We start from the raw sequence: 17,827 nt of genomic DNA, 5'->3' as shown, positions 1-17,827 counted from the left end.
CTGAAAAGGCCAGGTTGTGATAGTCACCTCCAGGATAGTTGGGTTAAGGCAGTTTCAGTCTGAAATACAAGTCCCAGAAGGCATTGCAGGCAAGGAGCCAGAGGGGGAGATGAAGAACCCGGACTGGACTCCTAGCTGCAATCAGGGAAGACATGGGTGTAAGCTGGCAGGTTGTGTAGAGTGGCTGCCACTAGGCGGAAAGAGAGTTAGGAAACCCCTGTGTGCAGGAGCTCATCATTGGTCTCATTAGTCTAATGCTTAACTCAGCTGGTTTGGGTATGAGGAAGCTAATGGAAGGAGAATGATTGGTGGTGATAGCTGAGGCCAGGGATTGATTAGGCAGGTGGGAAGGAGTCCAAGGAGTTCAGTTCAGGAGAGAGAAGCAGAAGGAGAGAGGCAGTTGCGGGCTGAAAACCTTGGGCACGGAGGTCCCTAAAGTATTTGCAGGCTGAAAACCCTTGGGCAGGGAGGTCCCTAAAGTACTGAAGCAGGCTGAGATTCTTTGGGTGAGAGGAAGTCCCAAAAGTATTGAATTCACTGTGAAGCTGATGCAGGGGAAAACCCTTGGGTAGAAGGGGTCCCTAAAATATTGAACTCTCCTGAAGGTAAAGAGGATAGAAGGTAGAAACTGCTGCTTGGTGACTGAACTGTGATGATGAACTGAAAGAACTGTTTGTCTTGGGAATTGAATTGCTGTTTATTGTGCACTGGATAAAGAGCCCAGACTGAAGCCTGTAAGCCTGTATTGAATCCTGGTATGTGCTATGCTGCTGTTGGAACTGTGTACTAGAAACCTGCATGGAATAAAAGTCCTTAAGCTTGAAGTTACTGGTGGACATCTATTTCTTCATTGTACCGGGAGCCTGTGGTTGGAGGAGATTGTTCTATCCTTGGCTGCACAAGAGAGGTACCTGGTTACAAGGTGGAGCTGCTGCTCCACATACTTTTCATGGAGCTCCCTTGGACAGGTACAGTGGTCACCTTTGTGACCACTGTAACCACGGTGCCACCTTCAGGCAGACCCAATACTTCTCCACCTCCTCAGTAAAGGCACAGAGACAAGCAAGATACCTGGCAATCCCAAGGGGAACATCCCACTCCACCATCATCAAGCAGATGAGGGCCTTATGGAGCAAAAAATGCTTTGGGGCCCCAAGGAGTCTGCTGCAGGATGCTTAAGAATAGCCAAGGCCCCCGCAACCTTATCTAAGAAACGAGACAGCTCTTCATGACAAGGGTCAGAATGCATGGGATCACTCCTCCATAGTTTTGCAACTGGGAACGTCCTTGGAACCAGAGTCCAAGGGGGCCTGGGAGCCCAAGAGGACCTCCGAGTCCTCCTTTGCTCCTTCCCAACTCGCAGAACCAGATATGTTCTACAGCACTGAAACCCCAAAACAGACCCCCGCAAATCCCCTCGGGGCTCCTAAGGGCCCTCCAGAAAGAGAATGAGGGTTAGGGTAAGGGCTACAAGTCCCAAGAAGAGACCTGTGTGTGTAGAGCCTGCTTAACCATCTGGGTCAAGCCCCAGGGGCACCACCAGGACCCCCTCTACAGACAGACTTAGGATGGACAGGAACGAGAAAGCCCGAAGGGAACAGCACATGTAAACCGAGTGTAGAGACAGACAGACTGAATGAGTCCACATTTACACACTATAAAAATAATCCTGCCTGTCTGACTGCCCTGGCCTACCTCAGCCCAGGGATCCAGCATCTCTGCTTTCCCTGGCTCTCTCTAGGTGCGACTAAAGGAATTCCCTACTTAGTTTTTACCATAGCATTAGCCCCTGACAAAGGGCATAAAGCTAGTCAGGTAAATTGAAATTTTTTTTTTTGGTATATGTGAAGCGAACACTTTGGAAAGCCTGGGAGCTGCAGGGGGACCCACACCCCTTGGGCGAGGCCTCGCAGGACCGAGCCAAAACCTCACACAGTGGCACTAAGAAGTGACTAGGGGCTTCGGAGCCAAGCTCTGACTCAACCAAGTACAGTCCTGAGACCATAGGCGTCACTACGGGGTAGCAAGTGCTACCCCCAAAATTGCTTTGCCCCCCCATCAGTGCATCATTGCTTCCTTGCCTCACTATCCCCTCTGCTTCTCCTGTTTCCTCCTTCCAATCTCTGTCTGTCCACTCCCAGCCCCCTCCCAGCGGGCCCTACAAACTTGCCGTAGGGCAAACTTGCCAATAGCACTACTATCAGGCTCTCTCTTGCCAGGCCCAGGGTCCTTCCCTCTGTCGCAACTTCCTGTTGCTGCAGGAAAAGGATGCAACAGAGGGAAAACCAGGAGACAGCTTGAAGTAATTGCTGTCGGCAGTGCCAGCAAATGCTACAAGTTGTAGGGCCCGCAAAGAGAAGGGGCGATCGGTACAAAGGGAGATAGGAGGTGATGGTCCCAGACCTGCAGGAGGGAATGGAGGAGGGGAGAAGCTTCACACAGAAGGGGAGGGGGGAGAAATGCAGCACAATGGATAGAAGGGAATGGAGAGGGGCTAAATGATGCGCAGGAAAAGAAGTGGAAAAATGCAGCGCAAGAAGAGAAGGGGGAGGGACAGAGGCTAAATACACAGGAAAGGAAGGAAAGGGGAATTCTGCAAAGGGAAGAGAAGGGAGAGGGGGGACATGCTGCACATGGATGAGAGAGATGGGAGTGGGGAAATACTGTACATGGAAGGGAAAGTGGACATGCTGTACATGGATGGAAGAGAGAGGAGGACATGCTGCACACGGATGGAAGAGATGGGAAGGGGAAATGCTGTGTACATGGATGGAAGAGAAGGGGGACCAGGACATCACATGGATAGGAGAGAGGAGAATGATGTACATGGAAGAAAAGAGAAGGGAGGGGAGAAATGTACATGGATGGAAGGGAAAGGAGAGAGGAGAAAATGTTGCACATGGATAAAAGGGAAAGGAAGAGACAGGAGGGGAGAAATGTGCAAATGGAAGGGAAGGAAGAGGGGGAAATGCTGCATATCGATGGAAGGAAAGGAAGAGGGAGGAAATGCTGCACTTGTATAGAAGGGAAGGGAAGGGAAAAGAAGGGACGAATGCTGTGCATGGTTAGAAGGGAAGGAATGCTGTGCATGGATGGAAAACAAGGGAAGTGAAAAACTAGATAGTTTTGAAAAGAAGGCAGAAAAATGGAAGAAATCTGAACTGGAAAAATCAGAGCTAAAGAGGGATGTAGGGCAGGAAGTGAAGAAGAAAGGAGGTGAGAAAAGAAATAACAAATGGACTGGAGGTCCTGGAAGTAGTTAAGTGCACAGAGGGAGGGAAACAGAACCAGAGATTGGGAACAAGATTATTAGAAAAATAAAGTCACCAGAGAACAAAAGGTAGGAAAAATGATTTTATTTTCAGTTTAGTGATTGAATTATGTCAGTTTTGAGAATATATATCTGCCGGCATTATTTTGCACTGTACAGGAGAAAATGTGTTTCTTTTTATTTCTCGGGTGTTGCATTGTATGCAAAGTTTGGCATCTCAGGTTTCAGTTTAATTTGTGTCTACATTCATACTTGTAGTTTCTGGTCATTTATATTTGAACAGGGGCTATCTGTGTTCTGCATGTGTGATCAAGGCCAGGTTGGGGTGCGGGGGGAAGAGTACAAGAGAGGAGATAGATCCCAAGGGGTTGAGTGGAGGTGGAAATGGAGTTAATGTGGTCAAAGAGGTAATAGGAGATGGAGTAGAAGGTAAGAGACAGAATGACCTAGAGACAAGGGAAGGAAGGAGAGACAGGGATGGAGTAGAGGCTGATGAGGGGAGAGTAGATGAGGGCTGAGAGGGTGAGTACAGACGATGGAAATGGGGGACTAGGAAGTAGATGAAAGATAGAAGGGAGATTAGCAAACTGGGGAAGGAGAAAGAGAAAGGGAAATGGGATTGCTGGAGACAGGATGAGAGGGAGATGAGAAACGCCGGTAGATAGAAGTGAGAAGAAGGTGACTAAGTACTAGATGGTGAGAGAAAGGGAGAATGAGGGGTAAAAATCACACCTGGATGGATAAGGAGGCAGAGAAGATAAAAGTGAAAAAAAGAAACATAAAAAAGAAGTATCAGTGCCAGATGGATGTAAAGAAGAAGAGGGAAGAAGGACAAGAGAAAATGGAAATGCAAACTTGGAAAAAATGTAGAAGACTGACACAAAAAGTGGATCAGATTGGGACCAACCCAATTAGAAAAGTACCCAGACTACAAAGGTAGAAAAGTAAAAAATTATTTTTATGTAATACTTTTTAAGGATTGACATGTGAATGCTTTGGGAAATGTACATATTTTCTATTTTTGTATTTACAGGAGTACAGGAGAAAATGCATTCCTGTTTCTCTTTTATCAGTATTTTCATTGCTTATAGAGTCTGGCTTACTTGGAGGGGGGTTCCATTTCAGTTTTTGTCTGAATGATTTTTGGGGTCTCATATTTTGTATCAGGTGAGGGTCTGTCCATGTCCTGCATGTCTAACTGAGGTGAAGGATTCTGCTAAAATGTAGTGTCTGTGTAGGACTATGTAACAGTCCAGCTTGTTCCAGTTTTCCAGTAGCAGGTATACAGGTGCTCTAGGGCCCAGTGTAATATTTATAACAATGTCATTTCATAGGTAAGTCATGGCGGTTATGGTTTGGTAAGCTTTTCTGCATAGGTTTTAAGTGTCTTTTTGCAGGGTTTTGTGTTATTTTGCAAAGTGTCTGGTCTGCTTGAAAGCAGTGTCTATAATTAAGTTTTATTTCAGGTATACTGCACTATTTAACTTATTTCAGGTATACTGCACTATTTCCCATCCCCCCCCCCCCCAACTCTCTTTTTACTATCAGCCATATGAAGGAATTTCTGGCTGGTCACATGCTCTGATGGGGTCTCATGTTGCTAAGGCAATTCAGATACCTGGTATATCCTGTTACTAAAGTGAGTTAGAGGTCTGGCAAGGACAAACTGAAGGCTTCCAGCATATATGAAAGTCCCAATTACAAGTCTCCAGCCCATGTGCAGCACCTATGATTGGTCCAGGGTAGAAGAGAGGTGGATGCTCACAACAGCCTATAAAACCCTGCTGCAGACAAAGGAACTCTGAAAAACCAGGCATGTTTGGAGAGAGAGTGTTTCAGATCCGTCCAAAGGCCTATGGTTTTTCCCAAGGGGGTTTTACTTCCCCCCCTTGATAGAAATTAATTCTCTATAGCTATGAATCTTTCTTTCATTCATTCATTCTGTCTCTGCCTTTTCTCTGCTTTCTCTCTGTTCTGTGACCTTTATATGAGGAACAAACTTTTCTTCCTTCTTTATCTAATTAGTCTAATTACTTATAATTACCAGAGGTACTGATGTTAGATTTTGTAAGTTTGTTATAACTTGAAACTGATGTCTGATGCTGTGCTGGTGGGTGAGTAATTAAAAAGACTTTTAATTCTCTCTAATTCCTGTATAATTTTTTCTATGATATTTAATAGAATTCGTAAGTGTTCTAGCAAATAGTAAACCAAACGCAGCCTAGTACAGCAGGTTCTGGGGTTAAGGGCTGCCAAAGGTGGCCCTTGTGTTATGATTGTGGTCAGAACCCCTCTCAAACTTACCTTTTTCCTGGGGGTCAGCTTCTTAGCTGGCTTCTGATTCTTTTGTCTGTCCTTTCTGAGCTAGCTCTCTCTCTCTATGCTGGCAGCTTCCAGCAGCATGACTAATTGTTTCACTTTACTACAGCTGTGTGTGTGGACTGAGTTAGCGCTACCTCTCTTTGGGTGTACTGGCTTCAAGTGCTTCACGGTGCTGCATTGGTGTGGGTTGGGCCTCTCTGGGTTTCAGTGTGCTGTCTGCCTGGGTCTAGGGAGTGTGACATCATCAGGGAGGGCCTTGATAAGGAAGTGGTATTCTTCCCTTCAGGGCCTTTGCAACGTTTGCTTTAGGTAGGGTGGTGCAGTGTGCACTTCTGACTTTGTGTCTAGTTTCCCTGCTTGCTTTTGCTAAAGGTCCAGGTTAGTGTTAGTGCAGTGTGCACTTGTGACTGTGTGTTTAGCTTTCCTGCTTTTCCCTCTTGGTGCTTTGGAAGCACTGCTGTGTGTAGGGCTTTGGAAGCTCTGTTGCTGATAGAAGTACTTCAGGGTTTGGTGGTGTTAGGAACACTGCAGATTTTGCTGTTAGAAGTACTTCTGGTGTTTGTGCTGTTAGGAGCATTGCAGTCTTTGCTGTTTCTGTTTGGTACTTTGGAAGCACTTTTGGCTTACATGTTTAGCTCCCCTGTTTTTTCCCTTGTGGCTCCCCTGTCTTCCCTTTTAGTGCTGGGAACTCTTCTGGTTGTTTGGTGCATGGGGGCACCTTAGTTCGTTTAGAGTTGTAGAGCACTGCTGGTAGCTTGGTGCTTAGTAGCACCTGTGTTAGCTTTGTGTTTAGGTTCCCTGCTCTGTTAGTTTAGGGCTTAGGAGCTCCCCTGGTAGGTTAGGGCTTAGGTCTGTTAGTTTTCTGTTAGGAACACTTACTTTAGGATTTAGGAGCACTTCTGTTGCAAGCTTGTTCAAGTATCCTGGTCCCTGTGGTATCCGGTAAGTCCTGCCGGCCACTCGAACCCAAGGGCTCAACCCTTGGGGGGGGGTAGTGGCTAAGTGCAGGTGAAGCTGTATGGACCAATCCAGGGTGTTCCGGTCCAGTGTGTACCGGTCCGGTGTGTTCCAGTCCTGTGTCCTCCAGCCCGGGCGATTCCAGTCCAGTGTTCCAGTCCAGTGTCCTCCAGTCTGGGGGATTCCAGTCCTTGTGTTCCGGCTCGCTGGGCGGTGCCTGCAGTCCCTGCCAGGTGCCGGTGTGCTTGCCCAGCGTTGGTTGGTGGGTTTTGCCTGCTGCTGTCGCAGCCCAAGGGCTCACGTTTGCTCCAGAGCCCGGCCCTGCGGGCTCTGAACCTGAGAATCTGACACCTTGTCACCCAAAATAAAAATGCTCAAGACCAGTGGTCTCTGTATTCTACAGAGTCACCACACAAACTAAAACCTGTCTGCTTAAAACAAAGTGTCTAGAAGTGGAAGGAGCTTGTGCTGTTCATAAGGTGATAATCACTAACTGAATATTGATTGTATGGATAGAGATAGCTCCATTGATAGGGAATATGAAGTTTGTGATATAGAAATGGACCTTCAGGGTTTATGTTAAAATTCTGACTAATACTGTAGAGAACAGAGAACACTCCCAAACAGAAGAATTTGTTGAATGACACTATCAATAATCATGCTAATTTAAAAGTGTGTGGGGGGAAGAGGGGTATGATGTGCAAAAATCCATATCTAGCTTGCCCCCCTGGTGCCACCCCAAATATTTCTGTCTACAGACACCACTGCCTAAGATGTGATCTGGGATTGGCTGTTAGGCTCAACCACATTGTGCGGCTTTGGCCAGCACAGCAGGGAGCTAGGCCAGGAACAGGAGCACTGACAGCACAACCTACCACTTGCTGAAGGCAGAGAAAAATACTGGATTGTTCCAGGGCGCACCTTCCCTTTGTCATCAACCAAATTAAATATCATCTTTGTTCTGTAACTAAAATTTTAAAAGTATATCTGAATCAGACACTCTCACTAGATCATTATGTCAACATTTTAGTTAAAGATTGCTTTTTGTATATTGTGATAGAGTCACATCCAGGATAATACAAGTTCCAGAAGGCATTGCAGGCAAGGAGCCAGGGGGTGAGATAAAGAACCCGGACTGGAATCCTAGCTGCAATAGGGGAAGACATAGGTGTAAGCTGGCAGGACGTGTAGATTGGCTGCCACTAGGGAGAAAGAGAGATAGGAAACCCTGTGTGCAGGAGCTCATCATTAGTCTAATGCTTAACTCAGCTGGTATGGGTGTGGGGAAAGCTAATGGAAGGAGAATGATTGGTTGTGGTAGCAGAAGCCAGGGATTGATTAGGCAGGTGGGAAGGAGTCCCATGAAGAGAGAAGCAGAGGGAGAGAAGAGGGTAGAGTGAAGCAGATGCAGGCTGAAAATCCTTGGGTAAGACAAGTCCCTAAAGTTGTGCAGGCTGAAAACCCTTCGGTAAGAGAGGTCCCTAAAGTATTGAATCTACCAGTGAAGCTGATGTAAATGGAAATTCCTTGGGGGTATGAGAAATCCCTAAAGTATGGAACCCCTCCTGAAGGTAAAGAGAGTAGAAGGTAGAAACTGCTGCTTTGTGATTTAACTGTGAAGATGAACTGAATGAACTGCTTTTTGATGTAAAGGGAAATTCCTTGGGGTATGAGAAATTCCTAAAGTATGGAACCCCTCCTGAAGGTAAAGAGAGTAGAAGGTAGAAACTGCTGCTTTGTGATTTAACTGTGAAGATGAACTGAATGAACTGCTTTTATTTGGAATTGAACTACTGTTACTGTGCACTGGATAAAGAGCCCAGACTGGAGCTGACTGTGAGCCTGTATTGAATCCTGGTATGTGCTGATAGCCTACTGCTTAAAGGGGACTATTTGCCATACACTTTCAGGTGGCTTATATGTGCTTAAGATGGAAGGTGAATGCTACTGTTGGAACTGTGTATCAGATCTACTAGAAACCTGCATGGAATAAAGTCCTTAAGATTGAAGTTGCTGGTGGACATTTATTTCTTGACTGTACCGGGAGTCTGTGGCTGGAGGAGATTGTTCTATCCTTGGCTGCACCAAGAGGACCCTGGTTACAATATGAAAGGAGAATCAGATTTTTTTTTTAATAGAACAATTTGGACTATTTGTAGAGGCCTTAATTCTTTCTAAATAAGATAATTGTAACTTGATCTATTTGAGTTTACTGAAACAGCTGATTCAAAAACAGCTAACTATCCAGAATACTGCCATTACATTAATTTTCTCCTTGGAGAAATTTGTTAGAATTTCTAGCTATTATTTGAAGTTGCATTGGATGCCAATACAAGCTAGAACCTATTTTAAATTATGCTGCATCCCTCTTGTTTACTAAGCTGTGCGGCAATGCCAAAATAGCCCATTCAAAGTGAATGGGCTGTGTCGCCATTAGCGCACAGCAGCCGCTAGCACGGCTTAGTAAACATGGAGGTATGTTATTTAAAATGTTATCAGGAGTCTGTACAGACTATTAGTCTGTTGAATTTGAGAGATTCAATAGGCTTCGGAGAATTTTCATCCATCATAAATTATTTGGTGAACAAGCTACCAAATTTGGAAATGGGTATCTCCCTGTTTCAATCAGTTTTCTAACTATGCATTGTTTAGGAAAAATATGAAAACATAACTCTTTAGGAAATTTTCAAATCCACTATACTGCTAATTGTTATTTAGACAACATGTATAATGGAAATTGCTATAATTTATGTATCATTTTGTATTTCTGTAGACTGCTTAGTTTATTTTTGATAAGTTTATAATCTTCCCAAGGTTCTACCTTGGTTTTCTCTTATTGTAAACCACTCAGAATCCAGTTGGTTTAAGAGTAGTTTATAAACCTGATGTAAACTAAAAGCACAAGTATTCAATATTGCCACCTATCCACATAAAGTGCTGAAATATATTATTTTCAACAGCATAGCTGGCATTTTACAAAAGTTTCACCTTTGTGTTTGAATATTGACCCAACTGTGAATAAAATAGAATATAAATTCCAATATTAAATTAACTTATAATTAAATATTATCTGACTTAATCAAGTATTTCCTGGATTTTCTTTTCTTATGTTTTAAAGGAAAACTGGTCCAACACTAAATTGATATTTGTGGCTATTCCCAAGAAAATATCTTGCAAAAGTAAACAATAAAATTATCACTACATACCTGCAAGTATTCAATTGGAATCTGGCCTCTCGGTTGCCGATGTTGCGTACAAGCAGTGTCTTCTGACAATTGTACTTAACAGGACAAGTAGAAAAATTAAGTTGGTCAGGAAAGTCCAAAATTGCCCGGGCACCTATGGCTCTGATAGGAACTACAAACTTCTCCCTTTCTGTGACACAAATCACCTCATGAAAGTAATCCTACAGGGAAACAAAATATACCCAGTATTAACTTTGCAAACTGTGCTAAAGAAGTTGCAAAGTGGTGTTGGCAAAAATCAAGGACACCGATATAAGGGAAGGAAGTAAGAATGGTAAAAATAAAAAAATATGAACCATAACAATTAGTAAAAACACTTGCAGAATCAGATATATTCATCAGTCTAGCAACCATGTAAAGATGCAGGTATAATGCATTGTTGCTCACCTGTAACAGATGTTTTCTGTAGACATCAGGATTGATGAGACATAAAAGTGGATGACATCAGTGCATGTGCAAGGACAGAAGAGCTCTCCCAGAGCTTCAAACTTTAGTGTAAAGTTCTGAACATGCATAGCTCCTGTGCGCAGCAGTCAACTCAGCTCTTCAGTTAGTGCTATAGCTCAAGAATGAAATGTAACTCTCAGAGAGGTGGGAATGATTGTGTGCCTGATCAATTCCTGCTGTGTATGGAAAGTACCTGCTACAGGTAAGCAACAATGCTTTTTCCACTGACTAGCAGAAATGAATCAGGCACACAAATGGGTGACCCCCAAGAATAGGACTGCTTAAATTTATTGTCCTTTATCCAGGAAGAGCCCAACATCAGGAAAAAAAATTATATGTAAATTGCAATATTACAGCAAGCAGATTAGCCAGCATGGCTCTACCAAATGCTGAAGACCAGTCCAAGCAGTGATGTGATGTGAATGTGTGAAGTGAAACAATGAACAAAGTGGAAAGTGATAAACGTAATGAACAAAGGAGCCATTCTGATGGATGTTAAGCGCATAAGCCAATGTAGCATATGAAAAAAAATCTCATAGAGGATCATAATGCATGCCAGCTTTTCATTCAAGTTTTTCCAGCATAGGTTAGTATTTTCACATGCAGGACCTATACTCTTTATGTCTTTTTATTCATCCAGCCTATGCAGTATTTACCACTGTACACCGTTATCATGACGTTTTTTTGTCATGCCATGGATGTTCTAGAAGAAAGGAACAAATTTATTTTTTTACTCAACATTGAAGTAAACGTTTTATTTTTTTAAGCTTTTTGGATAACATATACTGTGATAAGGAAGAGGCTGTCCTGCCCTGGTCAGGCCCCTAGAGGGCGCTGTTCCCCTAGAATGTCCAGGGAGAAGGGCTGGTGAGTTGCTGAAGGGAGCCAGAAAGGGGAGGTATAGCTGGAGGTCGCTAGGACCGGGGAGAGTCCTGGAGGTGGAAACAGGTGCAGCCGGTTATGGGCTGGGTCCTGTTTGGCCATTAAACACTTAATACCCCACCTGGGGGGGGGGGGGGGGGGGGGAGAAGAGCTAACAGTGGGAAGAAGAGAGCTGGTAGCTGAGGCAGGAGGTCCCCATGTGAAGTACTGGCTAGGCCCTTAGGTCTGGTGGTGAACTGTGTGCAAGGCAAGGAAGCTGGCAGGGGTAAGAAGGCCCTAGAGGGCCAGGATAAGAACTAGGTGTTCAAAGAAGTACTGTGTGTCCCAGATGCAAAGACTGTGTCTAGAACAGTGAAGAGGTACTGTGTGTCCCAGATGGGGAAAGACTGTGTGTCTACAGCTGGGCTACAAAGAGGGACTGTGTGTCCAGGACTGAGTTAATACTGAGCCCAAATGCCTGTGTGAGAGGGCTCAGGGGGGAAGAAATCTGTTGGGATTGAATTGTGCAAGAAGAAATGTTTAAACTGGAAGATTGCACTGAGCAGGAAAAAATGAAATGGTTAAGCTGGGAAGAACTGTTTAGGCTTGGGAAAGTGTTTTAAGCTAAAAGAGGTGTGCCCCAGAGGCTGTAATAAAGATTTGTATGGAAAAAATCCTGTTGATAAGACCTGACTCTGTTTGCCTTTTTGAGAACCAGGTCACCCCGAGTAGAAAGGGGTAGGATCTTAATTTGCATAAAATCTGCATACTGAGAACCAGCTCACCCTGAGTGAAAGAGGGACCTGGGATCCTGAGGTGGGAGCTGCACCATCTTCACATTAGCCTCCTCCTCCTCTTTACAATAAATAAGCAAATTAGTGGAGGTGTTGCATGCCAAGCTTTATATTTTCATGATTCCCATCTTGTGATTCCTCAACAGAAGGATTACCCAGTGGTCGCTGTCTACTGTTTTGTACAGTAAATCCATACGTGCACGATCATTTTCAAGGTATGCCTTATTTGAAATTAGTTTTTGGAATTATATGTGTGCTAAGGATTTTTTTCATATGCCACATTGGCTTATGAATTTAACATCCAGCACAACGGCTCCTTTGCTCATTACATTTATCACATTGTGTCAACGACTGCCATACATTTTGTACATTTTCTTCTTTTTTATATTCTTGTCCATCAGACCTACATATATGATTTGTTGAGGTTGTTCAGCTCTACTTGCAGGATTTATATCAACAGATCAGTGTGTCTTCTCCCATTCAAATATGATTCCATTTATTTTTATATTTTTCCATGTTTATTTGCTTTATTATTCCAGTGCTCCTTTTGCATTTCTCTGTTACATTTACAATATGGTTGTAAATATGGAATATTCATTATTTGCATATTATGTGCTAATTTGTAAATTGTATCATTTTTACTGGTCAATTTCACATTGTACATACATTTCTGATTACATCTCTGTATGTTATTCAATATAACTGCAGTTTGTTCTCCTTTAGACACATACTTTCATTTTGCAACATTAAGACAAAGTTTGATATCTTTATATTTTATTGTATCATTGTCCACTGGTTATGTTTAACATGTATAAACCTTTTTATATGTTTTTAACACACTGTATGCCTTTTAAATATTTACATTTTTTAATATAAGAACTAATATGATTTTTAGTGTCTGTATTTGTATTTTTGTTACTTATACCCTTCTTTTGGGTTTGTTCTCTCTGTAAACAGTGCATCAAGTCATTTACACTAGAGCTACACAAGAACTGTTTTGAGTCATTTACACTACAGATACACAAGAACTGTTTTTATGTACACAAGTTTTTGTTGATCCCATTCATTTGCTGAGCCCTCTTCCACTTCTCACTTTTTTGTTCATTGTGCCATTGGCTTTATGGGACTTTTGAGTTCTGTTTTCGTGTGGTGTATGGTGAGAACCAAACAGCTGCTTAACAAATAGTATGCAAAAAAGGAGACTTCATCATGAGAGCTACAGTAGCTGCAGTGGCTCTGATTTGATTAGATTTTCACTTTAGAGGTAAGAAGAGCACCAGCTTGACCTTTTTGATACAAGATACCAACCAGACACACTGAAGCTCCTCTGGCAACAGAAAGGCAAAGTTATTCACTTGTAGCAGGTGTTCTCCAAGGACAGCAGGACACATAATACCACAGAGGGGTGATGCCATCCAATGAAGCTTTAGTACTGATGCTGCCAAGCATTCTAATTTCTAGAAGCTTTTGGCAGCCAGCTACCAGGCTCAATGAAAACAACAAACAATGGACAACAGGGATCTGCAAAGTCAATCAGAAACCGAATAAACTAAATACACATGTACAGTGGTGTGCTGGTAAATGTTTAACAACAGGCTCTCTCCCCGGTCCCCCTCTGCATCCCCCTCCGTCCCCCTCTGTGCCCCCCCCCCCCCCCAAATTGCAGAGCTGGCTATAGCTGGGGAGAGAGCCTAGGGGGGTGGCAATGCATTACTCCAGGAAAAAAAAATTAAATGATCCCAGGTTCCAATCTAATTCATGTTTAATGTGCGATAAAATGCCATAAATAAGTAAATAAATATAAACTTTTAATGTTGAGCACCTGATTCTCAAAGTGAACATATTCCAAACACTATAATGAAAATAAAATGATTTTTTTCTACCTTTGTTGTCTGGTGACTGTTTTTCTGATCATGCTGGCCCAGTATCCGATTCTGCTGCTACCTGTCCTCTTAACTTCGTTTCTGGGGCTTCCTTTCCATTTATTTCTTTCCTTTCCTCCTTTCTTCTTCATTTCTGGTCCTCAGCTTCTGCCTATTTTCTTCATCCATGTGCAGTTTTTCTCTTCCTTTTCCCTCATCTCATCTCCTTCCTCACTCTTTCCTCCCCTCTATCTACCCATGTCCAGCGACCTTCCTCTCCCTCTGCCCTCCATCCACCCATGTCCAGTGACCCTTCTCTCCCCCTGCCCTGCATGCACCCAGCGACCCTCCTCTCCCCTGCCCTCCATCCACCCATATCCAGTGACCCTCCTCTCCCCTGCTCTGCATGCACCCATACCCAGTGACCCTCCTTTCCTCTGCCCTCCATCCACCCATGTCCAGCAGTGACCTTCCTCTCCCCTTCCCTGCATGCACCCATACCCAGCAACCCTTCTCTCCCCTGCCTTGCGTGCACCCATATCCAGTGACCCTCCTTTCCCCTGCCCTGCGTGCACCCATACCCAGTGACCCTCCTTTCCCCTGCCCTGCATGCACCCATACCCAGCGACCCTACTCTCCCCTGCCCTGCATGCACCCATACCCAGTGACCCTCCTTTCCCCTGCCCTCTATCCACCCATGTCCAGCAGTGACCCTCCTCTCCCCTGCCCTGCATGCACCCATACCCAGCGACCCTTCTCTCCCCTCCATCCACAAATGCCCAGCGACTCCCTTCTCTCCCCTGCCACCCCCTCCGAGTTGTTCGGCGAATTCTCCTCCCTCCCTCCGGATCCGGTCCCTCACGTCACTGACCCGACCTGACTCTTCGAATTCTTCGGGGCAGGCAGTCTTGCGCTGACTCTCCCCAGCTGGCGCTGCCAGTTTGCGCTTCAAAATGGCCACCGAGACTTCAGCAGAAATCTCGCGAGGCCGCCTCTGGAAGTCTTGGCGGCAATTTTTAAAGCGCGAACCGGCAGCGCCAGTGGGAGAGAGTCAGCGCTGGCAGCGGGCAGGCAAGACTGCCTGCCTCGAAGAATTCGAAGAGTCAGGTCGGTGACGTGAGGGACCGGATCCGGAGGAAGGGAGGAGAGCCAGCTCGTGCGTTTCAACAACCGGCTTGCAAGAGCTGAGCAAAGTTAACAACCGGCTCTTGCAAGCCGGTACGAGCCGGCTCCAGCACACCACTGCTTATGTATATTCCTATTGTGCAGTTGAAGCCCCCTCCACAGTACCGAAACTGTGCTAGTCACTCTCATGGCCAAATTCAAGCAAGAAATACCCAAAGGTAACAGTATACTAGTATACTCCTCCTCCAATTCGATATGTCGAGCACATTCGACATAGTCAACCACAATATATTACTGGAAACATACTTAACTGGATTAAGGGTTTTCTAACTACCAGAACACACCAAGTGAAATCAAACCTAAACATATCACCACCTTGGAAAGCAGATTGTGGAGTACCTCAAGGATCACCACTATCACCAACACTATTCAACATAATGATGATCCCACTGGCCAAATCCTTTTCTAACCAAGGCCTCAATCCGTTCATATACGCAGATGATGTTACTATATACATTCCCTTCAGACACGATCTAACAGAAATCACCAATAAAATCAAACTTGGATTGAACATCATGGACAAACTCCTTCCAACTGAAACTGAACACAGAAAAAACACACTGCCTCATCCTCTCATCTCAACACAATAGGTACAAACCCACAACCTTTACCACTCCAGAACATATTCTCCCTATATCAAACAACTTGAAAATACTCGGCGTCATAATCGATTGCAATCTTAAGCTCGAAAGCCAAGTGAACTCCGTAATAAAGAAAACGTTCCACTCAATGTGAAAACTTAAACGAGTGAAACCTTTCCTCCTGAGGGTCTCATTCCGTAACCTAATACAATCAATGGTACTAAGACATGCAGACTACTGCAATGGAATCTATGCGGGATGCAAAGAACAACTTACAAAGAAACTTCAGACCGCCCAGAACACAGCAGCCAGACTGATATTTGGCAAATCATGATTCGACAGTGCCAAACCCCTCCAAGAAAAATTGCACTGGCTTCCAATCAAAATCTGCACCCTGTTCCACAAAATCATCTATGACCAAGTCCCAGTTTACAAGACAGAACTTATAGACCTTCCACTCAAAAACATAACCACATCATCTCGAACATACCTAAACCTTCACTACCCAAACTGCAAAGGACTTACATACAAAGCAGTCTATGCATCCAACTTCTCCTACTTAAGCACACAACTATGGAATACACTACCAAAAGCTGTGAAAACCACATATGACCACTTAAACTTCAGGAAAGCATTAAAAACCAACCTGTTCAAAAAGGCATTCCCCCCGACCCAACATAACCATTTACACACTGCAACACAGCAAAACCAAAGATCGTATTGGACACTACACAATCTCTTCTCCTCGATCCCCATAATAATGGACACTATTCAACCTTCCTCTCCTCTATCCCCATTGTACCTACCCACATGTATCTATAATCGACTCTATCACCTTGTATTTGTTTTTCTACCGGACTAGGCAAATGCCTTTACAGTATTATGTAAGCCACATTGAGCCTGCAAATAGGTGGGAAAATGTGGGATACAAATGAAACAAATAAAATAAATAAATAAATAAATAAATAACGCCTGGAACTGAACAAAAACGGACCTAGGAAGATGGAGTTGGATTCTAGACCCCCAATAACATATGCAGAACTGTCTGACTGAACTGGCTGCCACATCAGGAATCCTACTCAAGGCAGCAGTGTGATGTGAATGTGTGGATTGAAGACCACATTGTATCTCGCAAATTTCCTCAATGGAGGCTGACATCAAGTAAGCTACCAACGTAGCAATGGCTCTGACATTGTGAATTATGACATGACACTCCAGAGTCAGCCCAACCTGGGCACAAGTGAAGGAGATGCAGTCTGCTAGCCAATTGGATAAAGTGCCTGGCGCCATCCTGTTAGGTTAAAAAAAAATAAAAAGCTGAGTGGACTGCTTATGGGCTTTAGTCTGCTTCAGATAGAAGGCCAAGACTCGCTTGCAGTCCAAGGTGTACAGTGTGTCTTCACCAGGAGGGGTATGAGGGTTTGGAAAGAACGTTGGTAGGACAATTGACTGATTAACATGGAACTCTGACACAACGCTTGTCAAGTTATTTTTTGTGACAGATATTTAAACGCTCCATCAGTCGATACGTAACTGAGCACTCATCGATTGATGTTTACAATTTTGTAGACCCCTGAGGAAGGTGTTTTAGCCGAAACACGGACCGTGTTAGGTCATAATAAAGGTTCTGTGGAGACTGATCATTTGACTTTGGGTTCTTTCCACCCTATTGCTGTTGTACTTTGCATACTTGACAATGACCCTAGTAACTCCTAGCACCTTTCTTTGATGTGCACTTTACCAGCCAATCATCCAGGTAGGGAATACCAGTCTGCTTAGTGACACTGCAACTACTGTGAGGCATTTGGTGAAGATTTTGGGAGCAGAATCAAGGTCAAAAGACAGGACACAATACTGGTGATGGTTTTCTACTCAAAATCTGAAATATATCCTGTGACTGGGGCATATGTGTATGTTAGTGTAAGCATCCTTTAAGCCCAGAGAACAGTCAATCATTTGCCTGAATCATGGAATGCAGAGTGCCCAGGGAAACCAACTTTTCTTTGACCAGATAATGGACCTTAGATCTAGGACAGGATGAAATCCCCCTGTTTTTTGGATATGAGGAAGTATTTGGAATAAAAATCCCTTCCCATCTTCCTCTGGTGACATGGGCTCAATGCATTGGCCTGAAGGGAACAGAGCTCCTCTGCACGATGTCCTGGGGCTGAGAGCTGAACCATGATGCTCTCAGTGAGCAATTTGGAGGGAGTTCTCACCAATGAAGGGTGTAGCTGTCAGGCTTCTCACGGAAGCACAGGGTTTGTGAGCCCTTAGACCACTGCCGTGGAGCGGCAGTGGT

At 44.2% G+C, this 17,827-nt stretch overlaps 1 protein-coding gene across 1 annotated transcript in view; it reads right to left on the bottom strand.

The window, feature by feature from the left end:
• The window catches only part of HYDIN (HYDIN axonemal central pair apparatus protein), a 2,443,906-nt gene that overhangs the window by 2,259,688 nt on the left and 166,391 nt on the right, over nt 1-17,827 (bottom strand). Inside the window, exon 6 of the mRNA XM_030205004.1 lies at nt 9,757-9,956. Within this exon, the coding sequence (XP_030060864.1) occupies nt 9,757-9,956 (200 nt within the window). The remainder of the gene's footprint in view (nt 1-9,756; nt 9,957-17,827) is intronic.

The sequence above is a fragment of the Microcaecilia unicolor genome, chromosome 5 (genome assembly GCF_901765095.1).
Source record: "Microcaecilia unicolor chromosome 5, aMicUni1.1, whole genome shotgun sequence".
Lineage (NCBI taxonomy): Eukaryota > Metazoa > Chordata > Amphibia > Gymnophiona > Siphonopidae > Microcaecilia > Microcaecilia unicolor.
This window is presented reverse-complemented; position numbering and strand designations above follow the sequence as displayed.